At 37.1% G+C, this 27,961-nt stretch overlaps 1 protein-coding gene across 1 annotated transcript in view; it reads left to right on the forward strand.

Annotated features, from left to right (window-relative positions):
* Positions 1-27,961, forward strand: part of erbb4b (erb-b2 receptor tyrosine kinase 4b) — a 298,712-nt gene that overhangs the window by 213,922 nt on the left and 56,829 nt on the right. The window contains exons 8-15 of the mRNA XM_081604430.1: positions 1,588-1,701; positions 2,105-2,231; positions 4,722-4,795; positions 10,886-10,976; positions 13,390-13,589; positions 17,863-17,995; positions 22,731-22,824; positions 27,743-27,897. Of these exons, the coding sequence (XP_081460556.1) occupies positions 1,588-1,701; positions 2,105-2,231; positions 4,722-4,795; positions 10,886-10,976; positions 13,390-13,589; positions 17,863-17,995; positions 22,731-22,824; positions 27,743-27,897 (988 nt within the window). The remainder of the gene's footprint in view (positions 1-1,587; positions 1,702-2,104; positions 2,232-4,721; positions 4,796-10,885; positions 10,977-13,389; positions 13,590-17,862; positions 17,996-22,730; positions 22,825-27,742; positions 27,898-27,961) is intronic.

The raw sequence follows: 27,961 nt of genomic DNA on the forward strand, positions 1-27,961 counted from the left end.
AATAATATAAAACTTTGCAAGTAAACATTCTAATATGTGGCCTGTATTTGTAACCTCCTTCCCTTTAGTACCCCAAAATAAAACTTGGTGCAAACAAAATCTCCCTGATCAATTAATTAGAATCTTCTTTACTTTCAATTTAAATTCAGCTGTTTTGTGAAAGAATCACATTTTTGATAGAGGAAACTGGTGAACAAAGAACATTACAAAAACAAGAAAAAGAAACACATTATACTGGACAGAGATAAACTTCGGTAACTACAGACATTAAGAGAACTAAAGGGCTCCAAGTTTACCACAACAAATATTTCCACCCTAACTTGATAGGTGTGAAAAGAAAGCATACTTCAGAGTCTTGGGTCTCCATCAAAACTGGAGAGATCTATATCTCAAAGAAAAGACTGTTTGCAAGATAACTATTAATTATGCACTTCACAATTCTGGCCTCCATGAAATAGTTTCAAGATGACAGCCATGATCTAATAAGAGGCAAAAATAAGTCATTGAGTACAAATACAGGCAACACATTATCACTGAAAAAAGAAATCCTTTTATAATCACTCTGTGTGGTTTTTGCAATCAACATGGTACTGCTACTAATCAATGTCCTTTTTTAAAACTATATAAAACAATGTCTTATTCTTAACCAAGAAGCTGTCTTGTTCTGAAATTGTTGTAAATGATGTTGAAAAATCCATGAGTGGTAATAATTCTTTTTCATTTGTATCATTATGACATCACCTCGTAGTGTTTTCATTGTGTACACCAGCATACGCAGGCCTGGTAGCCATTGTCCACCTACTGAGCCCACACTTATTTGTAAGCAACTAGCAGTGCTCACAGCATGAGTGAAAATGCCAGCCAGCAGGTGTGGAATGTGACTTAGTGCAAACGTAGAACGTGTTTTGGCACAAATAAAAATGTATATTATTTCTAATTGTTAAAATATTTAGAGCAATAAAAACATGCCTGATTGTTACATTTTATTTTCTTATATAAAAACAAGATTATAATTTTTGCTTAATTTCCCTATGGGATCAATAAAGACATTTTGAATCTGAATTGTTATTGTTGTTGTTGCTGTTCATGTTGCTTGCGAACCACAACCCACTGAGAGATGAGAGCAGAGTCTGTTGGGTGTGGAAATAGAAAATTTACTTCAATGTTTACTTTCAAAAATATACTCTAAAATGAAAAGTGTTGAGATCAAAAGTCCCTAAAATCTTGTTTTACAAAACAACATGGTTATATAAAATAATTTTATCAGTATTTGTTCTGTGAGCTTCAACAGAACTTGAGGTATTAATTGACAAAAACTCTTGTATTTATTTGCTGTTTTTTTAAAGGGATTCACCTTAAAAAATGGAAATAATACCATTTGAACAACTGTTCTGCCTTTTGATGTTTTGTTTTTTCACATTCCTGAAGGTTCATTTTTTCATTCCTGGAAAAAGCAAACCAAAGTGACTTTTCTGCACTGTGATTACCTAGACTCCTCTACCACTTATTTTACCATGTGTTCTTGTGTGACAAACGGCAGCCATTTGTATTTGACATTTACAGTGACTTTTTTTTTTTTTTTCCCAGATAACTTTGTGGTGGACCACAGCTCCTGTGTGAGAGCATGCCCTAGTAACAAGATGGAGGTGGAGGAGAACCGCATTAAGATGTGCATCCCTTGCACGGATATCTGCCCAAAAGGTAAAAAAAAAGAAATGGCCAAAGTTGTAATCATTACAGATAGAGGTAAGTATGAATCATCTCTCATGTCTCTATTTATTTAGCAATTTCTCAACTTAAAAACAAACACATTTTCTAAGAGACATTATTAAGGCAAAGGAAATGTACATTTCAATTGTTTATTGAAATGTACATGTAATGTTGTATATATTAATTTTTTCAATCACTATTGCATTTCAAATTTCCTATGTTTCTACATAGGAACTCTGTTGGAACTTTGACATGTTTCTACATAGGAACTCTGTTGGAACTTGGTTTCAAAATTCACATTATTAAACTTAAAATCTATATTATTGTTTCTGTTTACATAAGTAATAAAATAATCAATTGAATGAAACTTGTTTTTTCTCTCTTGGTTGTGTAGCATGTGATGGAATAGGCACAGCCAGCCTCCAGACAGCTCAGACAGTGGACTCAAGCAACATTGACAACTTTGTCAACTGCACCAAAATCAATGGCAACCTGGTGTTCCTTATTACTGGGATTAAAGGGTGAGGTGATTCAGCCTATTAAAACAATATTTAGAGTCGTTAAAAGTCCCAGATGCACCATTTGGTGCTGAAGTTCATCTTTAAAATGGTGATGGTGGTTGTAGAAAATTGAAAAAATTATCCCACTCCAACCCACCCACATCACTTCTACCAACACAGTGAACATTATGTGGAAACAATTACACATCAGTTGTTTGTCGACAAGCATTGAACTGCCAATGTCTAAAAAAAAGTAACAAATCTAAAATAGTCTCTAACTCTTTTATGAAACGGTTATAACAATTAACCAGAAGAACTGAGAAACTTGTCATGCTGGCTTCTAACTAATGGTAAAGAATAATATTAGGGTGTATAAATCAACAAACTATCTATTTCTAAACAGGGGTGAAAGTAGTTTTAAATTCTTGGGGGTACTATGACATATATGTACACACACACACACACACACACACACACACACACACACACACACATATATATATATATATATATATTTTTATTTTTTTTTTTTTTTTTTTTGCGAAGCGATACAATCTGGTAGCTCTTGAATTGCTACAAAATAAAGCTGTATTTCCCTCAGCCCACTGGCTGCAATGCTGACACCTTGAGATGCCATGAGACCTAAATTCTGACCATCATGGCATGGAGTGCATCCCAGTTTTCCATGTCTGGCATATAACCATTCATTTTAGCTTTTAAACTGGTTATATTGATCCTGTGTCCAGACAGAGGGATAATCAGTAGCCTAGCATCATGACCTGTTTGTTCTGAAGATCTTTCAGCTTCCACTTCTCTTCCTAACATGGCACCTCCTCACCCTGAATCTCATACTGACAGGAGGAACCACAGAGCTCTGTTAGGTTAAAGCTCATCTTCTGAAGTTGGGATAGTTTTCTTCCTACAGGTTCCAGAGGAATCACCTCAAACCTGATGTTGGACTGGATTTTATTTCAATGTCATTTGTGAATGTTAGAGCCTCATTTTCAACAGTGGAGCTATAAAGGTTGAAAAAGGTTATTATTAAGTCTAATCAACATCAATATTTCCACTAAATAAGAGGCAAAAAAAATAATAAAAAATTGTTTTATAAAGAAAAAGCCTCTCAGACTCTGAGCCTGACAGCACCAAACAATTTTTTTATTTTAGACAATTAATTTAATTTTACATAATTATCGCGGTAGAAGCCATTTGTTTGTTAAATACTTAATGAAACTTATTTACCGTGTTTGATGTATGTTGTAAATGACGTATACTCACACAGAACAAGGTAAATAGTCCAAGTTTGTTGTTTATTGAATGTTGAGAAATTACAGCGGTTGTGATGCACCAAGGCAAAGGTAAACAAAGGTAAAACAACCTAAAAAGGTGATCAACTCTAAACCACTCGCACCTTTTTATTCTCCGTCTCACTTTGTCATTTAAACACACCTGTTGCCGTGGCAACCTCTTGCGCTCCACAAGCCGACCAGAGACTATGTTAAAAACATAACATTCAGTCCGTTACGATATTAGATTTGCAGGCTTGATATTTATTTTGCGATTATTAATAAACCTCTCATGAACACAGAGGTGGTTGATTAGTAAATTTTAAACTCCTGCTCTGCTCGTTATTTTGGCCTGGAACTGAAATGCACAGAATTGCGCAACACCTTGTTGAAACAATAATCACTGAGATTATTATTGTTGTTGGGTCATTAATTTGAGCACGTTTTGTTGATTTATTTATTTTTTGTTGTTCTTTAATAAAGTTATGAACGTTTTAAGTGAGTCAGATGAAGACGTGCTGGTCTCTGCGTCCTGGCGGCGTTCAGTTTGTCTCCTAATCCCGAGATTGACTCAAAACCTTCTGCAATTGACCTATTGCACACGCGGCTCTAGCAAAGTACGAACTGTTCAGAAACAATATGAAATCGGAAAATCGGTTATTCATTCACTGATTAAGTCGTATTTTAGATTGTTCTTGAAAAACTAATCAGACATGACTGATTAGTGGGTGCACTCACAGCTGCACAGTGAACCCGTTAATTTTTTTACAGCCGCTCCCCTCTCTTGCAGGTACTGTGTACCCCCACTAAATATTTTAGGGGTACGCAGTACCCTGCCGTACCCCCTTACTTTCACCTCTGCTTCTAAAGGAAAAGAAACAAATATTTCTATTTTCACTCTCCATATTATTTCCACACCAAGTTTCACTGCAGTGTTGATGCAAGTGCAGAGGACTTTACCTTTTATTTATCTGACTTTGCTCTAAATATTTCAAATCTGACTGTGCAAGCAATCCACCTTCTGTATAGTTGTCAAAATCTGGTGGTGAACACGAGTTTAAGTAAACAATTATTTTATTTCGAACATGATAGAAGCATAAAATCACACACGAACATGTGTGTCATTTTTGTACCACAATAAATTGAGGTACTAATTTCTTCTTTGTTTTGTCTTTTCCTATTCTGTTTTTTTTTTAACATTTTAATATATAATTGTCTCTCATAGGGATGTCTATCACAACATTGGACCTTTAGATCCAGAAAAACTCAATGTGTTCCGGACTGTTCGGGAAATTACAGGTTAGTACATATCCATTGCCGTATAATGATATGCCAACTTCATCACTCTCATGTTATTCTTTTAACCTTACCATTTATGGCATTTTTAGGATGTATGCAGTTCAGCTGGGTTTGTGTGTATGTGTTTGTTTGCTCAAGTCAACCCTCTCCCTTCTCTCGAGACTGTCCACCCCAAGGACAGACAATGCAGCATAAGATGAATATTATATGAGACTTTCAATCTCTTCTGTCTCTCCTCCGCTTCTCCCTTGGGGGCTCTCTAGCCTTGAGTCCCTCAGTCCCTACTCTCCCTTCACGCACTATGAAGAAAAGATCCAGAACATGCGGTGTGCATCGGTAATTGTCCAGCTCTCCTGTGCCGCTGCCACTTTTGAGCTTTGTGTTTGTTGTCATTTTTCCAGCCCAGACATGCAGCAGTGCCAGCAGAACATTACAGCCTGTATCTGTGATGTCACCTTCCCTCCTAAAATAAAAACACATATGTGGCAACAGATCTCATATATTCCTAGTAATGTTTTTCATCTATCATATAAGTGCATAATAGGAGTAGCTCAATGAAATAAATCTCAAGCACTTAATATGTAGACCAGGAAATTAAGTGACAGGGTGACAATAAGTCGGATGTTAAACTTGGTTCTTAAGGAGTCTGGGTTGTTGAGGGTTAAGCTTGAAAGTACACTCAATGTGCATTTCTTATGAAGATTACACAAAGTCTAGCACGAGAACAGAATGGCTTGGAAATGTTTTATATTATGATTGTGTCACTTGAAAATGAGACTAAATATATTGGAACATCTTTTCACACTGATTTAAATTGACAGTATACAGATAAAAAACTGCCCCTTTGCTTTGAATTTGACATTTTTGATGTAGAGCATTTTAACATTTTGCAAAATAATAATTTGTCTCAGGAGGGGGAAGCAGTGCAGCACCAACACTGTTTATAGTGGGGATGGTGCGCTGCTGACCTCAACTCGGGACGTTGTGGGCCAGTGGGCGGAATACTTCGAAGACCTCCTCAATCCTACCAACATGCCTTCTGTTGAGGAAGCTGAGCCTGGGGACTCTGGGTTGGGCTCTCCAATCTCTGGGGACGAGATCGCCGAGGTGGTCAAAAAGCTCCTTGGTGGCAGGGCCCCAGGGGTGGATGAGATCCGCCCAGAGTTCCTTAAGGCTCTGGATGTTGCAGAGTTGTGTTGGCTTACACGACTCTGCAATATCGCATGGACATCGGGGGCAGTTCCCCTGGATTGGCAGACTGGGGTGGGGGACCGGAGGGTGTGCTCCAATTACAGGGGGGTCACACTCTTATGCCTCCCTGGTAAGGTCTATTCAGGGGTCCTGGAGAGGAGGGTCTGTCGGGTAGTCGAACCTCGGATTCAGGAAGAGCAGTGTGGTTTTCGTCCTGGTCGTGGAGCACTGGACCAGCTCTACACCCTCAGCAGGGTCCTGGAGGGTGCATGGGAGTTCGCCCAACCAGTCTACATGTGTTTTGTGGACTTGGAGAAGGCGTTCGACCGTGTCCCTCGGGGGGCCCTGTGGGGAGTTCTCTGGGAGTATGGGGTACCGGGCCCTTTGATACGGGCTGTCAGGTCCCTGTATGACAGGTGTCAGAGTCTGGTCCACATTGCCGGCAGTGAGTCGGGCTCGTTTCCGGTGAGAGTTGGACTCTGCCAAGGCTGCCCTTTGTCACCGATTCTGTTCATTACTTTTACGGACAGAATTTCTAGGCACAGCCGAGGTGTTGAGGGGATCCGTTTTGGTAGCCTTAGGATCGCATCTCTTCTTTTTGCGGATGATGTGGTCCTGTTGGCTTCATCGGAACGTGATCTGCATCTCTCACTGGAGCGGTTCGCAACCGAGTGTGGATCGGCCGGGATGAGGCTCAGTGCCTCCCAATCCGAGGCCAAGGTCTTAAGCCGGAAAAGGGTAGAGTGCCTTCTCCGCGTCAGGGGGGTCGTCCTGCCTCAAGTGGAGGAGTTTAAGTATCTGGGGATCTTGTTCACGAATGAGGGAAGAAGGGAGCGGGAGATCGACAGGCGGATTGGGGCAGCGTCTTCTGTGAAGCGGGCGCTGTACCGGTCCGTCGTGGTGAAGAGAGAGCTGAGCCAAAAAGCGAAGCTCTCGATTTACCGGTCGATCTATGTTCCCACCCTCATCTATGGTCATGAGCTTTGGGTCATGACCGAAAGAACGAGATCACGGGTACAAGCGGCCGAAATGGGTTTCTTCGGCAGGGTGGCTGGGCTCTCCCTTAGAGATAGGGTGAGAAGCTCGGTCATCCGGGAGGGACTCAGAGTAGAACCGCTGCTCCTCCACGTCGAGAGGAGCCAGTTGAGGTGGCTCGGGTATCTGGTAAGGATGCCTCCTGGACGCCTCCCTGGTGAGGTGTTCCGGGCACGTCCCACCGGGAGGAGTCCTCAGGGAAAACCCAGGACACGCTGGAGGGACTATGTCTCTCAGCTGGCCTGGGAACGCCTTGGGGTTCCCCCGGAGGAGCTGGAAGATGTGGCTGGGGAGAGGGAAGTCTGGGCCTCCCTTCTGAAGCTGCTGCCCCCGCGACCCGACCTCGGATAAGCGGAAGAAAATGGATGGATGGATGGATGGATGGATGGAATAATTTGTCTGTGAAAATCTTGTTCTAAAATGTTTTATTTTCAGTCTTCATTAATCATCTGTGCTGGCAGTCCAAATTACTTACATTCTTTAATTGTGATTAATTGCTACCCATGACCCTCCAGAGGGCCAGCAGTGGTACCTTGGCAGCACTTTGGACACCTCCGATTTAGGGATTTGTGCAAAGTAAAATCGTTAAGTGGTCCTCTCAAATGTATGCTCCGTCACTATGAAATGTCATAGGAGAATAAGTGCTACCCTGTTGACAAAAAGGGGTTGTCGAGGGCATTGACAGCAGACGTTACCTGGTAATTTAGGACACTCGGATTATGACTACTATATCCATAGAATAAATGTGCTGCTCAAACTGAATTGGAATTTCAAAAAATAATAATAAAAAAAAACATATTACTTTATTTTGAGACTTTAGACTTCCTTAATAATAGTGGCAACCAGGTTGTTAATGTATGCATATTAAAGGTGTGTTTATTTATTTATTCTTAATGTTATTTTTTTTCCCTTTTTTGGTGAGTGATGGCTGGTTGAGAGCAGTTGATGGAGCATAAACCTGTGGCCATGTACTTAGACATTTGTGTCAGCACAACTTGTCGTCTCCCTGAGCTGTCAAGAAAATATGGCATCTGACAGAAGAAGGCAACCTGGCTTTCTGACCCTTAGGTCACAATAACACAGCCTTAGCTTTCAAATGAGTAGGATAGGGGGACATCTGTTATCATCTTTTACTATCCATTGTTTTCCCTTTGAACTGTATTTCAGTGGATCTTAAAATATGTCTCACCACGTCAGGTCTTATTTGAAGAGGGCAACAAATGAGTAATCAAGTTGTGCAATTTTCCATAAGGGGTTTATCAATGTTTTGACTCAGAACTGTAATCACCACAACTTAAGCCATCTTGACCTTTAGTTGTGAGCTCCTGGTCCTCTTTGCTAAAAGCCTCCACAGAGCAATTTGCTGTGAGGTCTGGTGCGTTTTTAATGTGGCTCTCAGCATAACATGAGCCACTTCTTCATCTTACAAAATCAAACATTGTCCATTTCCCATCTCCTCAGCTTTGACAGATCTATTAGATGACACTGACATAAGATTGTGTGTCTACTACCATTACACAATGTGCACATCAGGACAGGGTGGTAGGAATTAGTTGTATATAAATCACTGTATTTAGGTGCCAATTAGGGGGATGAGTCGGATTCAACAACTGCTTTGACTTTCATGTGGTATCTTAACAAATATTTAGAGCTCACAACTGGATTTGAAAATGAGCTAATAAACAGATTGTGTCAAATATGAATACCTTTATTAACATACCATCCTTTAATCTAACTGATGTCACAGTTTTTCTCTTAGGTTCTTTAGTTCTACTCTCATACATTCACAATCTTAAATAAGCAATACATAGTTTATTATCATTTCATTAATGACATAGAATGAAACTCAATTTTTACTCCTTTATGGGGGATGCAGATGAAGCTGTATCTTCCTGTAAATCTATGAGGTCAATTGGCATTCAAGATATGAGCCATTCATATCATTTATCTTCATGATCATATACCAATTAGATATGCCTGACAAATCTACAGCAGGTGGTTGTCAGGCTAGTGCAACTAACTGTTGTAAGCATATTACAACTCTGGCACTAGCAGACATTGTAAATGTTAATAGAATTAAAAGGAAGGTGCAGAAAATTCCACAAAAAATATGTTTTCTTTCTTTTGCTGCAAATGATATTTTTTTACTGTAAAGTGGAGCTCATAAGAGAGAGAGTTTGCAACAGGCCTGAAGATATGAGTTTCCATAAAACCTCAAGTAAAGCATATGCACTTGGAAGCATGCAGACTGAGTCAAAGTACTTTCCAAGACAGAAAAAAAGCACAATTATCAAAAACTTGCTCTTTCTAAATGTATCCATCTAAAGTAGAGTGTGTTGGAGAGACTGTTCAACCACAATTTTCAATTAACTTACTAAAAGTGAGTGTTATTAGCAATTTGAAGAAACTAATTTAAATCAACTTACTATTTTCAATTAAATATTATGTTTGCATTTAGAGGGTATGTGTGTGCCTTTGTGTGTTTACTTCAAAATATGGTGGATGGATTGAAAGCAAATGATGGACTCACACCTGCACTCAGCAGATTAATTAACAAGCAAAACCTTTTTGTTGACATATTCAGAGAAAAAAGTCAGCCATCTGTCACTTGAAGAACATCTCCAGGATTAAAGGACTAATGTCTCACCAAGATCTGGAGAAACTCATCCATGCATTTATCTTTGATTACAGCAACAGTGTCCTCAGAGGTCTGCCTAAAAAAAAAAAAAAAAAAAAAAAAATCAATCTTCCAGCTGCATCTGATCCAGAACTCTGTGGCTCTTTTTCTCACTAAAACCAGGATGATAGAGCACATCACCCCCGTTTTAAAATCCTTACAATGACTCCCCATAGCTCAGAGAATAGACTTTGAAATACGTTTGTTGGTTTATAACTCACTGAACATTTTAGCACCACACCACATTAAAGATTTGCTGTTGTTGTATCAGCCTTCCAGACCACTCAGGTCTTCTGGTTCTGGTCTGTAAACACTGTTTACAAACATTTTCCCAACGCTGCTGCTGCTCAGCTGGGATTGACATTACAAATCAAATAATGTCTCTCAACTGATAAAGAGGCTGTTCAAGGTTATTGCTCTCTGTTTTCAACAAGCCACTTTTTGGATAAACAATATTATGCACCCAGTGGGAGGAAATCACACACCGTAATATGATGATGTCAAATGCTATTTATTGATTGAAGAATGTGCTATACATCCTAAGGCACAGACTGTTTTTTTTTTTCTTTTTTAATTGCCGTCCACCACCTTCTGCTGGTTCTACTTGGTGATTAATGCTGCTTGTGCCCTTTATGCTTTCTTCTTCTTGTGTTAAAATAATTGCTGTTAATTATAGCTTTTTTTGTATTTGCTAAGACATTAATTCCTTCCATTCTCTTCATCCTCTCTGGACTGTACTATCTCTTCATTGTGGATTTAGCCTTGGTTTTGTTTCCCTAACCCATAGTTTTGTTTGTCTTCTGGTGTTGGCTTGGGGATTGTACTCACCCACTGTTCTTCTACTAAATATTTCATATTTTCTGAATCCATTATTGAAAATTATAAATGAGCCACAGCCATCATCCCAGCTTTTCATTTAATCCTTTAAATGATTCAACAAAGGAGAAGCAGGAGGAAGTGCAAAAAACAATATTGACATGTCAGACTTTGCATTGGTATGAAAATCCTCTTTGTATGAGTCAATCCTACGGCATGCGTTTGAGTCAAAGGTCTGTGGCGTTTCCATGTCAACACTCAGTTAATGTGGGAACTGCTTGAAGTCTGTTGCTACCTCTGGAAATATGTCAGAATCTTTGTGCCTTAGACTTATAACCTATGTATCTGTGTTTGCATTTCTCTCTATTTAGGCTACCTTAACATCCAGTCTTGGCCTGACAACATGACTGACTTGAGTGTTTTCTCCAACCTAGTAACTATCGGGGGAAGAGCACTGTACAGGTACCTGATGAAATGGCAAATGTGTTGTGAATATGCTCGTATTTGCACAGTGGAATATGTGTTTTATGTACTAATAGAATAGAATAGAGTAGAAATATCTTTTATTGTCCCTCAATAGGACAATTCAGGTGTTTAGATCATTCAATTAGCTCTACATTCTTAAGAGAATTAAAAATTCATAATAAATAAGACTTTGCGGTATTTTGATTTAGTAATGTAATTATATTAGTTGTGTCACCACCCCCAACCCACTAGAGGCAGTAGCAACCCCGAAAAGATGCGACTAAGGAGCAGATTTAGAAGTACAGAATTTGGTACAAACTGTGAGCTTTGCTGAAGTAATTAAAGACACAAGTTCAAATCCATGCTGGGAGTGGAGCTCCTTCAATCAGTGCTAATCCGCAGCACTGATTGGCTAAGCAATGTAAACGTGATCCTCTGTAGCAAGTGATGGTAAAGCGGGGCGTCATCACGACTTTACACAAGTGTGTCTTTACCTCCGTGGCAGAGGCTCCGCCAAACCCCTGAGACCGACTCATTGAACCCCAGGGGTTCGATCAAACCCAGGTTAAGAACCACAGATCTAAGAGAACATGACTGAACAAACTTGTATCAGGAGGACCTCCAATAAAGCCAGGAAAGAAGTTTGTTCGTTTGCATATTCCTTTGATAGCAAGTTTAATTGTTTCATAAAACTACTTACATTTATATAGCCAGTCCATTAAGTCATAAATATGGATGTTTTGATGATATTGAGGCTGAGAAAAAAATATCAGTCTGATTTTAAATCCTAATTACAACTGATAAACACTGACCCAAAAGTGTTGGATTCACATTGGCAATAAAATGCTTTTTTTGGTTGGGGTTATGCAAGGCTTTATGTCAGTTTGACAAAACTTTCCTTTGCTTATTGTTTGTCCTACTTATTCTCATATGGAATATTTTGTTCAAAATATGGACTAATTTTGCAAAATTAGATGAGCTAGGATCAGCTCAATAGTTTACAAAATTGTATTGTTCCAATGTTGCAAAATGAACTCTCAACAACATTAAAAGAGTTATAAATCTGTCACTTGTCACCTATCAAGTAGCTATTGGCATTTAATGAAGCTTGCTTCATGCATTTTCATTTTTTTAAATATATAAATCATTAGTTGAATACATTCGTTTCCTGTGATCAAGTGCTCTGAATTTAGATTTTTCCAAGTCTAATTATCACTTACAAAGAAAACTGCTTGGAAATGGTTTTGGTCATGATTTTGTTTTGACATTTGGAGACTCAAGTAGTTTTAACCCATCTGATGGAACAGAATTATTTATCACTTACTTTTCATTGCCTTTTGCAAAAGTGCTTGGAAACGTGTAGTGACATTTGGATGGTAATATTGTAAGTCATGTCTGATTATATACTGCAGACTAGGTGTGTGTGTATCTTTTTAAAAGTGTGGTTATGTGCTGTGCACCTGCATGCAGATGAACACAGCAGGAGAAATTATGGCCTGCCTCTCACCTTTGCCCTGTACTTGATCCTGCGCGTTCTGTCTGTCTGATGGCTCTGACTCCCTGCTGCTTTTTTGTCATATTTAAACTGTAAGTGGCGAAAAAGGAACAAAACATGGGGGGAAACTTTTAAAAACAGAAGTAAAGAAAGGCAGAGAGGTTGTTTAACTGCTTCACATTGTGGTCATTTAATTGCACTTTAGAAAATATGGTGACGACGGTGGTAGGTTTTCCCTGTGATCGGTGGGTCATGGGTGGGTGGGCATATACACACACATTGGAGTTGGGACTTTGTTGTCCCAACAATTTTTTTTGAAAAACGTTTTGAGATTGGGAACACATTGCCTTGTCCATTTATGTAATCTAATAAATTAGGAACTCACAATCCCATTTTACAAATGGTAGCGAAAGACACAAGAATTTGTAATGATGCGCAATATAAAACAGCTCAGGGATTTATATAATGTACCGAGTTTATCTGGTTTAGAAAATTATTGTATAAGCACTTACAACATCCCCTCATATGAGATACATGAAAGATGTTTACTTTAGACCTTTAGATGAACCTTGCAACATCATCTGCATGATTAAGGCATCTTAATCTGTAATTGTGTCCGAGGTAAAAAATAAAAGAAAATGTAAAAACCTACTTGTGTAATAAAATTTTTTTTGTCCTTTTTGGGGCACTTGTTTGGATTGGGGGATGCTCATTAAAATGTGCATTGTGCACTTCTGCTTTGGGCTCAGACAAATGCTAAATTAACTTATCTTCAGTGAACTGTCCTGTTTTATCTCTTTCTTTTTCCCCTCTCCATTCTGTATTCAACCTCAACTTTTCTCCCTTTCTTCTCATATTCCCCTGTTCTTGTTTGGCCATGTCTTTCTCTCACCTCCACCTATGCTGCCCTCTCAGTGGGATTTCCCTGTTGGTGTTAAAACAGCAGGGCATCTCATCGCTTCAGCTTCAGTCCCTGAGAGAGATCAGTGCTGGGAATGTCCACATTGCAGAGAACAGCCAACTCTGCTACTACAGCACTGTGAACTGGACAAGACTCTTTCGCGCTGGTAACCAAAATGTCCTTATTCGCAGCAACAGAAGCCCACAAGAATGTGGTAAGTTTAGAGTTACATCTGAGGAAATGTTTTGTGTCAATTAAAATAAAATTGAAAAGTCAAGTCATTACCTACAAAAGACATGTATAATTTCAGCAATTACACTAAGCTACAGCTGTCAACTGACAATTTCATGATAAATGACTATAAATATCTCAGATTTATTTCTGAAAATTATCTAACGGGTCACAAAAATGTTCAAAACAATACAAATCAATCCTGTTAAAGTTCTTGTTGACAATTTAGGTCAATTATTCAGCACTGGATCATTTCATGTTATGACAGCTACACTCTGTCTCAAAGCAACTTGTGCTGGATTTTATCTGGGTGTATCAGAGTGAGGTAGTAGAGAGGGTGTAAGCACAAAAACACACTGCATATATTTGTAAAAAAAAAAAGTTTGAATATCAGATGCCATTTTCCTTGCCTTAACAGTTATGCATTACTTTAGGTTGTTCTGTCACATAAATTGCAATAAAATGCACATATGTTCATATTTCCAATGATACAAAATGAAAAGGAAGTTGAAGGGTTATGAATTATTCTTCAAGGCACTGGAAGTGGTGCAAAGCACAAACAATCTTTCCATTGCTCAGTTTTTTGCATGAATGGAATGCCCCATTAATGTATAAAGGTATATTATGAACTACAAACCAACTCATCGTTTTAATATGGAAATACATTTATTTGTTTCTTCTTTTTTTTTCTTTGGGTCCACTATGCATAATAGTAATACAACCAGGGTTGTGACTGTCCAAATAGGTACAAGAATAAAAATGAATATATTACATTATGGAAAACAAAAATTATTCTACAAATACCCTTATTTATTGTGATCCTGAAGATAATTGTGTAATGTAGCTGGAGAGACCAAGACATATTTTGCTGAACTTTTCTGAATAATAAAGTATAAAGTGAAGAAAATGGTCAGAGTTGAACTTATTGTATTGACAAATCATTTTTAGGTGGATACTAAATGAGTTGTTTAGTTCTGAAGTAGGAAAATGGTTAAACAGCGTCTTCCCAGGTCTGACTAATAAATCAATCAAACAGCTGCAGCTGATCCAGAACGCTGCTGCTCGGGTTCTCACTAAAACCAGGAAGATAGAGCACATAACACCAGTTTTAAAGTCCCTACACTGGCTCCCTGTAGCTCAGAGAATAGACTTTAAAATACTGATGTTAGTTTATAAATCACTGAACGATTTAGCACCACAATACCTTAAAGATCTGTTATTACTGTACCAACCGTCTAGACCCCTCAGATCTTCTGGTTCTGGTCTGCTCTGCATCCCCAGAACCAGAACCAGACGAGGAGAAGCAGCATTCAGTTTCTATGCACCACAGATTTGGAACAAACTTCCAGAAAACTGTAAAACAGCTGAAACACTGGGTGCTTTTAAATCTCAACTTAAAACCCATCTGTTTAGAATTGCTTATGGCTAAATTAGGGTTAGAGTGCCGGTTTTTATGTCTTCCATCTTTTTATGTCTTTAATGTTTTTAATTTCTTCTTCTTTCTTTTCAACGTTTTAATGATGTAATGTTTTTTTTGTTTTTATTTTTTTTAAATCTCTCTCTTTCTCACTGATTATTTCAGTTTTTTATTTTAATTATGTAAAGCACTTTGAAATGCCTTGTTGCTGAAATGTGCTATAAAATGTGATTGATTGATTGATTGATTGATTGATTGATTGATTGATTGATTGATTGATTGATTGATTGATTGATTGATTGATTGATTGATTGATTGATTGATTGATTGATTGATTGATTGATTGATTGATTGATTGATTGATTGATTGATTGATTGATTGATTGATTGATTGATTGAACAACTTATTTCTGCTCAGTCTTTTATTTTCATTTTTGGTTCAAAGGTTTAGTGTGAACAACTCAAGTGTACATTTTTGTGTCCTCGTCAACACTTCATTCCAACAACACAGCTTTCAGTCTTTAGACCATCTCATCACATATGTTTTATATGGTTTCAATATAACGTTTTGGCTACGCAGGATTCCAAAGCAGAAATACATTATGATGAAGAACTTTATTTGCATGCAATTAACTTGATAGGTGTTTATACCTCTACAGCATGTCATGTTTCCAGAGCTTGTTCTGACAGATGTACTTCCACAAAATATCTGACTGAAAATTGTCTACATATTACATTGTTGTAATGCCTAGATTGCTCTACTTCATATTTTAGGGCATTGCATCTTGATAATTTGTTTTATACACCACGTCTGTTTCATTTTGCATAATCGCTTCAAAGCTTGACCCAGATTCATGAGCAGGTGTCTTTGCAAGCACAATTTATTCAACCTGTAAAAAACTTCTTTAGCACAAAATATTTTACATTACAAAGACTCAAATTACAAAGGAGAAATCCAACTTCAGCTGTTTGTTGCTTGCATTCGATGGTTTGGACAAGAAGCCTGTTGTGTGTGTGCATGCCCTGATCACAGGGTTTTGGAAACCTGTGTCTGGAGATGCAAATACAGTTTTCCGTACAGCAAATGGAGCACAAAAATATTAGCTTTAACAGGTTTACTCTGAATGACACAACCCAGAAATCTGGCTGGTCACATAGCTTAGTGTGGTTAAAGTCAATCATGTATACACTGGACTTACATAAAAGTAAAATTTTAACTGTATCCCTCAGAGCTCTTTGTCTTACTTCAGGAGCTGTGTGTGGACATGTGGGTGAACAAGTATCAGCGAAGAGCAGGTCACATGTCATAGACAGCAACTAGTCTCCTCCTCTCCCTCTCAGTGTGAATGTACTATTGTGATCAAAATGCTCAGATTAAATCGATAAAATAATGTGCACTACTGTTTTGCAAGCATGAACTACAAGGGAATAATACAATACTGCCCAACTCGTTGGAAGTACATCACACTTAATCAGTAGACCTCCAACAGATTTCAAGTGTCGTTCCAAACATAGTGATTGCTACCATGAACAAAAGGCTGACATCTGATCAGTTCACATGTTTACCATTTAGTAAATGTGTTTTTACGTTATTTACATTTTTGTCACATCCTTCCTTCCTTTTAAAAACATTATCACACTCATTGCAATAGGCTGTTCTTTCTTCCTAATGGTAGGGCTTTTTCAAGCATTTTAGACACATTTCAAGTTGCTCTTTTTGATCTTGCAGCACAGCTAATGTGTTTTGTCAGCCCCCAACCACTCTTATTCTTGTTATTTCCTCTGTCTGGTCAGTTTACACGTGACACCAGATTACCCAGAGAGGTGTTTTTTGTGCTGTAAAAGCCAAAGCCTTTATATTCTTCCCTAAAAGCATACAACTGATTTTGAGTCTCAGTCTTCTTTGAACAACTGCAGCATTCTGTTAAAATAGCATAACGCAGTAAGACATCAAGGTTATGTGGTGTGTCCTACAAGTGGCCAAAAGCAAAACTAACCTCATGTTTAGTGAAGAGTGTTGATTTTGTATTTTAACATTGTGCTTCCATGTGTCATAACTTTTATAGAAGTGTGTTGCGGGGGAACATGAGACAAAGAACAAATATAGTTCTATAAAGCAGAGCAGATGAGATATTCCGGGTTGATCGGTAGTGCATTAAAAAACAAGATCTAACAGCATTTTTTTCTACACTTTTGGCTGTTAGCCTAAATTATATCAACAAATATGTGTGGCATCTGCAAGTTCTTTCTGTGTCTCATCTGTGGTTTGCCATTGTTTGCTCAGCATTTAGATAATGAAGCAGCACAGATCCCTACTGTGCTAACTGCACAAAAACATGTAATAGTAATACACATTTCATGCATAAAGATTAATTATCATACACACTGTTTATACATTCACACAGTTTGGAACACAACAGTGTTTGTGTTGTCAACCATTTGATCCAAAAGGGATAATTATCCAGACGTCTCTGTGTCTATTGTTTGACACTTTCTTGTTTCCGGAAGAGAAATAATTTAGTCCCTCAGCCACTCACGCATCTGCCTTACTTTATTTACCCCAGTCTTGGCTTAAGAAATCTGTTGCTATGAAAAATAGACTTTATAGGCCAACACAAATATGCAGTTGTCATGAGGAGGTAGAAACATTTAATGTTCAGAATATCTTGTGCATTGAGACATTTAACCCTATGTCTTATGAGTGATGCTATTTTTGCTATTTTTAAACCAAACTATGGATGTCTTAACAAATAAATTGTTGTTACATCATCCATTCAGAAATGCATAAAAGCAACATTTTTGTCATTTCACTGTCTTTCTGATCGTTTGTCCTGAGCAGCCAAGGACCACATGGTGTGTGACACATTGTGTTCTGATGCTGGATGTTGGGGTCCTGGTCCGGACCAGTGCCTGTCTTGCCGGTACTTCAGCCGGGGACGAACCTGTGTAGAAACCTGTAACCTGTACGAAGGGTAAGTAATGAATTTCTATACATGCATAAATAGTGCATAAGAGTACTGTCCCATCAAACGGTCAATTTCCGAAACCACACAAAAAAAGAACCTCATAAAAGTGCACATGCGGTCAGTTCTACCCATCGGACCATGCACAGAGTAAAACACTAATTGTTATTATGACAGATGACTGATTAGAGTGCAGTTTTTGTTGATTATTTTATATAGTATAGAATAATCACCGTATACTTGATTATTCAAGTAATCAACAAGTTTCATATGCCTATTATTGCTAGCCGTATAGTATGGCTATATGCCTAGCAATATAGGCATATAGCATGCATATATGCCTGCATATCTGCTGGGCATGTATGCAGTGTCTTTTGGCTTGAGTTGTGCCACAGCACATACTCACACCTACAATAGCCCTCAAGACAGTAAAGGTCACACAGAGAGAGCTGGAAGCATTGTGATAAATCAGAAAGAAAGGAGTAATGGTTATGTGTGGATTTATTGCAACTGATGTCACCATCATAAAATTTAACACTTATACAATATTTAATGTAGTACAACCTTAATCCAAAATACAATTATATATTTAAATCATAAATATACATCATCTTTTTAAATCGATTTTTTTTATGAATAATTTTTGACCTTTGCAAAATTATAAAACCATGGCTTAAATGTATCAAGTACCCTTATTAATTGAATTTTCTGTGAACATTTTTTTTATTTTTAAGAGTACTTTAAGCACTACATGGTGTTGTTCTTTTCTCTTTTTTTGTGTATTTTTTCAAATGTTGCAGAACATTGGTTAATATTTTTGCGCATTTACTTTAAATCATGGACAAGAAGTAATTTATTGTGAAACAGATTTGCCAGATGTTTACATTTTATTGATTTACCTATTTTAATTAAGTGTATTTACTAATCAAATTAAAAAAAGCAACTTCCATTAAAGTAAGTTTGTAATTGGTAAAGGCTCTTTTGGCTTGTATTTCTAGGCTCCATAAAAGTGTTAATACTCCTGCACAAATTCATCTGAGATTAACTACATAATGAACTTTAATCCTTAATTAAGGTCATTAATGTTTTATTCTGGAGGCACAGAGTGATACAAAGTTATTAAACCTATTTATATCTTTTAGCCTTTAACCACAAACTATACATGATCAGAGGGATAACCTAAATGTGTGAATGGAGATATACACACCCACATTTGTAAGCTGGATATTTCCATATGCTGTGTTTATTATTTTAAACAAAAAAACAATGACTCATTATTCTGTTGTTTATGATAACATTCTTGCACTTATTGAAGATCCCTCTCAGTCTCCCAGCAGCAACATGTATGGTCACTGACAGATCTCAGAATTTTACAGCTCCAGCAAGAGAACATGTCAGTCAAGGCAGTATGGTAACTGAATATCAGCATTTGAAGTGGTGGGCAGTGGAGGGAGAGAAAACCCTGCAGCTGGAAGTGTAAAGGAAAATAAGACAGTCCTGCAAATGCCAAAAGCAAATCAAATTCACTTCAGCAGTGTGTAGACTATCAAAGATGGATCCCTCAACTATGAAAAGGAAAAAAAAATATATATATATATATATATATATATGAACCTGTTAGAAATAGGTATGCATGGAAATAATCTATGTTTTAGTTCTAAAATGTAATTATTCTTTTAGAAATAAGTAGATGTATATATGTCATATTTTAACCCAACCATAACAAAATATACTTTACAATTTAATATTTTAAATGTAGATCACATATTGAAGTGTAGTGTTATACAAGAGAAGGCTTTTCTTCACAATAAGCACTTGAATAGAAAGGTTGACTAATTTGTTCCTTTGTTAAAGGATAAGTAAACAGCAAATTGGACTGGTGATTCTGACACAACATCAAAGTATCTGTCTGTCTAAAATGCATGTAAGATTCACATAGTATTGAGCCTGGGCTCTCAAAACATGTTTTAGCTTAGACATGTTACATATCCCATTGAAATGCCTTTAATTAAGTAACATGACAACAGATATTTTCTTCTCAAATCTAATCTAAACCCACACAGATTAAGAGGAGCAGGACTGTACTTTACTATAGTATCTTAAAACTTAGTACATATTTAACTTGAATCTTCCTGAACACATCTGCCTAGCTTGGGAAAAAACCGTTAAAATAGAGAATACGTGGTAGAAAATGGTGAACAATGTTGATAGCTACAGCTTTTACTTGATTGTGAATTAAAGACCATTTAGGAGAATTAGGCACATTCAAAATGTGTGGACTGCAGGCTGGTTAAAACTACAAGAGCCATCACACAGGTTTATCCAGAAGATAGACTACAACTATTGATTTGCTTTGTTGAGCCACTCCTGAATCAGATACAACAGAGACTTTCACTACATTAATATGTGTGTAATAATTTTAACTTTCACTCACTGTCTGCCTGAAAAGTTTACAAGGAAAAAAAAAAAACATGTATCAGGGTTTTCCAGTTTTGTTTAATTTTCCTTCTTATACAAGATTGTTTTAAGAACCGGGGGAAGTAGAGTACAATTTAAAAAGCATTGGGAACAAGGTGCACCCCCGCAGAGACTCATAACATTAGGAGTCCCTTGATGCTATCTTCCTCCACTTTAAAAAGTGAGAAAACATGCACCCTGGGGAGATTTTTTAATGACATTTTAGTTATTTTATTTATTTATTTTTTGTACTGACTTGTCTTTGTTAACAGAGAATTACATGAAAGCTCCTTTTGAGTTCAGAAATACAACCTGATTACAAAAGTTCGGGAGGCAACTTTGGAGAAGAGTCAGGATCTTGAGATGCTGATAGGGCAGGAGGGCTAGGCGTGTCACTGCGTGTCACAGTCACTGCTTGCGCACGGGGCCACGCCCTGCCTACCTGTCTGCCTACACGTCTGTGCCAGTCTCAGTCTCTATCATTGACACATCATCCAGCCAAAGCAGCCATGAATACAACCCTAACCTCTTACTTTACCATGTATCTTAAAATACATGGTGTGTTTCAGTCTTTCTTTAGTTTGTGCTTTGATGTGCTTACATCAGAGGTGTTGACAGCATGGTTTCTGTAAAATAGGATTTTGTAACAACAGAATGCTCTAAGTTTTTAAAGTTCAGCAAGGGTCAATCTAGCTTGTTGATGCTAAAACTAAGCATACAATCTTTGGAATTCTGCCTACAACCTTCCTTAAGAAATGTGCCTAACTGTTATTGCATCTGATCTGATTCTAGTAGTTAACCCGTTTATCTTATTGGGTGTTTTCAACCAGGCTTTAGAAACAATTATAAAAAAGAACAATCTGAACAAATCACTACTGCAGAATTACAGGTCAGTCTCCAACCTTATATTGATCAGCAGATTTATTGAAAAAGCTGTTCAACAGTTAAATAACTTCATAACAATGATCAGCTGGGTTGGTGTCTTTCAGTCCAGTTTCTGTGTTTTCCACTGTACTGAGACGGCCCTCCTCTAAGTGTCTATATTTACATAAATACATAATGTGGAAGAACCACAGCATTGGTTCTGTTGGATCTCAGTGGTTATTAAAGAGACTGTGTCGGACTCTCCGGTCCTGCACTTGACTGGTTCAAATCTTGCCTAAAGAGCAAGATTTTTTTATATCTCATTGTGGCAGACAGAAGTCACATGTGGGGAACCCCAGAGTTCAATCCTGGGATTGAATCTCAACTTTAAGAATGAATTCTAAGTTTGTTTGTTTTTGTTTTTGTTTTTTTTCTATCAACCAAAGTTTTATTAATTTTTTCTCTAAAGCTCTGCTTTGCCTCAGATTCTTGAGATTCCCATCACATCATGCACCCACTTTGGAGTAGATTGGAAAACCATAAAAGAAAACTATGACATTTCCCTGTTATTTATGTAGATTTGTGTGAGTAACCAAAACTAAAGGAGAACACATGAAAACATCCTACTGCCTGAAAAGTCTTGTATATCTTCCAGGTCCACCACAACCTGTACTAGTTCAACCAGCATGCATACAGAAAATGTGTTTTACCTTCCCTGCCTCTTTGAAGGTTTTTTGAAGGCCAGAAGATGCATGATTAATATTAATTTGTTTTTATTCCCAATGGAAGAGAAACATTTTCCTTCTAGTGCTTTTTTTTCTATCACTGAGAAAAAGACAAGAACACCGGTTTAATTTTCTTTCTTCTGTATTAACAAAGGCAAAGTGCCAACTCAGTTGAGGTGTGGTCAAATTTAATGACTTTTTGAACCACTCTGCTACTCGCCATTATACGTAGATCGCAGAAATTGAATAACACCAACATAATTTAATTGACTTTGAAAACGTCCGCCATCCCCCCACATCCTGCACCTCTCAACTGTGTCGACCTCTTGGGTTACGATCCCCCTCACTCTCTCAAACCCTGTCAGTTTTACTCTGGATTAATTTGGGCAAAATTGATTGAAAACGATTTTGTACAAACTATGTTCACTTGTGAATTAGGCTCTTGAAATTAATATTCTGCTGTTATTCTGCTCTCATTCTGCGGTATATTTATTTTTGCAATAAATATACCGTAGTACAGTTCTAATGTTTATTTTTGTCCTTTTAACCATGGGATTTTTGAACAATCCTTATTCTTTATAAGAAAATAACTTCATAGCTCTTTGGCATTACTGCCACTATGACTTCTGTTTTATCTCAAACATTTATTGTTTAATAATACTTTGCCCCATCTCTCTTTTTACTTTCCTGTTTCACAGGGATATTCGAGAGTATGCCAATGGTTCACTGTGTGTGGAGTGTGATGCCCAGTGTGAAAGAGCAGACGATGACTCTTTAACCTGCCACGGCCCAGTAAGCTTGCTCTAACCGATAAGAATACACAAGCACACGGAAGCAATCATTTCATAGATGGCTGCACTTTAGACAAGTGGAGAACAGAGATATTTGTATACACTGATTGTTATCTGACCAGTAATCACTAATACTATATGGTGCTATTACTCGGTGAGAAAAATATGTGTAGTCATAGTTCTATTTTTCCTACAGGTGTGATGAGACTGTGAATAGGAAATAAAAGCAAAAGAGCATTTCAAATACCAATATAGATTTAAAAATGTTAGGATTATGCATGGACATTCACAACACTAGCTTCAATCCCCTGCTTTGTGTATGTTTCGAGTGTAAATGTGTTTATAATTATGCTTATGCTAATGATACAACCCGGTCACTCACATAAAAATTTATTCTAATTGTTTTGGTGTTATAAATGTGTCCATAAACAATAAGCATTTTAAATGTTTCCTTTTTGTGTTTTCCCTAAAATTGTGTTTTCACTGAACTTTGTTATAAATTGCTCAAAGTGTACAGTGAGGAATTGTCCACTTCAGACTTGATGTAGCCTAGATAGACCTTGGAGTGAACCGGAAAGTAGTAGCTTGCTGTAAAATCCTTATTAAGTAATGATTAACCCATTGCATTTTATGACCATTTCATTAGTCTTAAATGTTACCACAATTTAAGACTAATGAAAAGTTCTTCAATACTTGCTGTTTGCAAGCCAGACAATCATTCTTCAGTTCGGGATTTTGTCAATACAAAGCCATTCAAGAGTTAATTTTCATACTTTATAATAAGACTTTAAAAAAGTATAGAGTCTGTCAAAGCAGTTTACAAAGCAAACCCAGTACTTTATGGGGGAACTGGCCAAAATTCCAGTAAGCTATTGAGGGAAGCTTGGGGAAGGAGCTTATAACAAAAGCTGGTAGTAAATTATAGATATTATATTAGGTATTAAATTATAGTTATCTACTGTTTTAGATTATAGCTAAAACAATATAACTAAATCATATTGTAAATTTTGTATGGCAATTCTATTAAATCACAAATAAATGTATGTAAACCTATATATTTATCTTGTGTAAAGGTGGCTTGCACAGTCCTGATGTACATATCAATCGCAGCAACCATAGTATAACAATGGAGCCCATTATGATTGCTTTATAGTTTATATACAGTGACGTTTATTGGCTTTTATTGGCTAAATGGTTTCTAGCATATGCTGCTAGTGATGGAGGCATCCTTGACATTTACTCCTTTTATCTCAAGAAAGCCTGTTTACTGTTGAGTTTTTTTGCTGGTTTTCTTAGCCTCTTTTACATTTTTATCAAAATGCCAGTACCATAATTGAGTGGGGCAATATGTGTGGGTTGACCCACGGTAGTAATAAAACATTTTAAAAAGTCACTGTAGATAAAGCACTTTGAGATGGTACCTTTTGAAAGAATTTATAATCTTTGAACTTCTACAAAGTAGTGCATGTATTCAGTATAGGTGGATTTCAGCTGTGAGTATTTTAAGTTATATCTCAAAAATATTGGCACTTGTAAACACATATTTTTTGGCAATATGTCTTTTAGATGAAAAGCATTTTTAAACACCTGTTTTATTTTTTTTTATTATTGACATTTTGTCTGACCTGAGCACCTTCATTTGCATTATTGTGTCTCCAAGATGTTGGGGACACAATAACATTTTATGTTTGCAACAAGGTGTTGTTGCAAACATAAAAAAAAAAAAACTTCTTATGGCTATTTTTAAATAATTATTATTTTCTTGACACTTCCCCTAAATTTGCAGAGTGCTGGATTAAACATTCTAAGTTTGAAATGTTTTAGTAGAATTATCAGGTTTGTGAGCAGATTATAGCTAAGAACAGCTGTTTGTAGTGCCAAATTTTAATCATAACTTTAATTGCAAAGCTGCTGCTTCTGTTCAGCAGTATTTCTGAATAAGGAGCTCCCATCTACTGGTGGTTCATTCACAGATGCGAGTGTCTGCTGTATCAGAACTTACTCTTGAAAAAAAAAAATTCATCTCCCCTTTAGCATTAACTCTTCTTTTTTTTTTTGGAAGCACCAAACACCACATCCAGTGAAAAAAAAAAAGAAGGAAAATTAAATTTGACTGTTTCCATTATGCTGTTCTAATTTGATACTTCAAAATATGCAGTAAAGCATGTTGATAATAACACAAGCATTGTGTGACAGAGCCATTGTGCACACATATATACATCTACACTCTCTCTTTCCTGTTCTCCTTTTCATGGGGGATAACAGGTATTCAAAATGTTGGGCAAAATCTAAAAGTCTTAACAGTAACACTTTCAGTTTACATAATTATACCAGATTGAGTACATCTTCTTTGACACACAAGGTGTAAGAGCACGTATTTCTGAGAAACTCATTCACACATTCAACAGACCCTTACAAAATGCTGCCTGAGCTGTTTACGAGCACTCATTTATATAAACTAATTTATCTTCCTGATAACATGCATCATTTATGAAAGCTTTGAGAGAGTAATACAAGTGCTTGTTTATTTCTCTAAAGTATTTTTCACACATGGCGTTGGTGATAATGTATGCATTAAGAGGAACTTCCACATTGCTGATGTATGTGAAAAGTACATTTCTTTCTGACCATACCTGTGTGTTTGTGTGTGTGTCTGTCAGTAGACATTATTTAGGCCTGCTGATGTTACGAGGCCTGTCTGAGAGACCTCGTCACCACTCTTCCTTCCCTCTTCTATCCCCTCCCGCGCCTATATTGGCTCCATAAATCCTATTCTAGTCGAATTGTTATGGTCATTGTGTGTGCTGTGAGCGATGGTTATTATCTGCCTGCTCTGCTCGTGCTGCTTTACGGTCTCGCCTGTTTTCTCCATTTTTTCCTCTTGTTATTCTCTCTTTTTTCCTTATTAGACTTCTCAGACTGACTCTCTCCTCTACTTGGTTGTAATACATCCATGTCCACCCTCTCTGCTGCTCTTCACTTATTAGTGTGCACTACCTATTTTTATTTTATATTTCTCTTACTCACAACTCCACTCTTGCATTATTTGTTTCACCTTAGTTATCCCTCCTCCACTCATGCCTTTCTGTCCCCATGCAGACATGAGCACAACAGTAATATACTAAGTCTGATCTTGCTGTAGTGCTAACAAACATTAGAGCATGCATTTATTTATTCACTATGCATTTCTATAAATGTAAATGTTTGAGTTAAGTCTAAAAAAAAGGATCAGTGGCTTGCTTTGTTTGTTCTATTTGGTCATTTCTCTATGTCTTCAAGTAATAGCCACAAATGTATCACATTTTATTTGGTTTGATAGACAAACCAAAGAAGTTCATGTGAAGTTGAATGAAAATGAAAGATTATATTTCACAAATAGAAACCTGAAAATCATCTATGTACTTGTACTCTGATTTGATGGGAAGATGGATGCAGGCAGACACAGGGCTATACTGGAAGGAAAACCATTACAGGCTCCAAAATTTTAAGATTGGGATTGATCTTCACCGTGTAGGAAGAAATAAAACAGGAACACAAAGTCAGAGCTACGTTAGAAACATTTAGACCAATGAACATGTGTTAGAATAATTTGTAAAAAAGTGCTTGTCAGAGACTTTCCATACAATCTAACTGTGCTTCAAATTTTACTTAAAAATATATGTATATATATATGGTCTGCATACAAATGCACACCATATTTTGTAGCAGTCTTAAATGAGTTATCTCACATCCACATCATTGCTTCAGTGACTCTGATGCTCAACGTCGTGTTTAAAACTTGAAACCTTCTCATTAGCTATAATAGCTACAGGTGCCTCTTCCATCCCAGTATGAAAACGTTTGTATGATAATGCTCATTAAATAAAGCCACACACAGTAGAGCTGAAACGTCCTTGGAGCTCAGTGCAGAGCTATAAAAGAGTCCTTACATTTTTAGGTAAATCCATTTTGAGATCACCTTAAACAACAATATCATCAAGGATTATTGACTAAGCTATATCCATTAAATCTGCAAAAGAAGCTGAAATATTGTCCATAAGCAGAGTTAAAAGATAAAATATAGGCTAGAACAGTGCAAGACAGAACATGGATAGTTCTGCTATGGACAGGAAGCAGCTGGGAAACCAGGGTTACTGTCTTTAAACAAAAAATAAATAACAGTTTTGACAAAGAGCTTGCAGGCCAGAAAATGAGCTTTCAGCAGACGACACTGAGAGAGAGAACTATCTGAACACAACATTTAACATTCTAATATTTTGTGCTCCTTGTGCGAAAAAGTGCTGTAATGTTTTATCACAGTGAGTTGTATGATTGCACAATTGAAAGTTTAAGGGGGGTCCAGTTGAAGCATACGATTTGTCAAAGTGGACAGAATTATCTCTAAAATGTATGGTTTAACCATGAGCAACAAAAGATAAAACCCATATACAGTAAAAACAATACTTTATGCACTATCTCAGCAGCTGATTAGATAAAGCAAATTAATGTAAAATCATCCCAGTAATGGAAAACCTCTCTAACAATTCACAATTCAATGCTATAAGATGCATACATTATTGGTAATACAGGTTTCTTCAGGCAAACAAACTATGACGAAGATTTATAACAAGAACGGTGACAATACATTTCCTTTCCATTCGAATTTGCTGTATTAGGTTTACCTCCATATGTTTTCTATATATACACCCGTCGGTTTTCAGGAAATTCAACTCAATAATATTGGAAGTAGTTTTAATGGCTGCCTCTAGCTACAGACGTATAAACAACCAAATAGAAAACCAATTGTTTTTTACACAAAAATTACTACTATGACTGTACTGAAAAATGTATTGTTTGAACTCTTTCAAAGATGATTGTTTTCAGAAATAAGCATCTAAAAGATGAATGCTTTTCCTTTTTCTTTTTGCCATAACCCACAGGGCCCGGAACATTGTGTGAAATGCCTTCATTTCAAGGACGGTCCGAACTGTGTGGAAAAGTGTCCTGATGGCTTACAAGGTGCCAACAGCTTCATCTTCAAATATGCCGAAGTAAACAACGAATGCCATCCCTGCCATGCCAACTGCACCCAAGGGTAAGAGCAGTCTGTCCGAGGACACCTCAGAGTGCTGCGTTTAGATGGCCTTTTCCCTGCAATA

The sequence above is a fragment of the Poecilia reticulata genome, chromosome 2 (genome assembly GCF_904066995.2).
Source record: "Poecilia reticulata chromosome 2, P_reticulata-male-v2, whole genome shotgun sequence".
Lineage (NCBI taxonomy): Eukaryota > Metazoa > Chordata > Actinopteri > Cyprinodontiformes > Poeciliidae > Poecilia > Poecilia reticulata.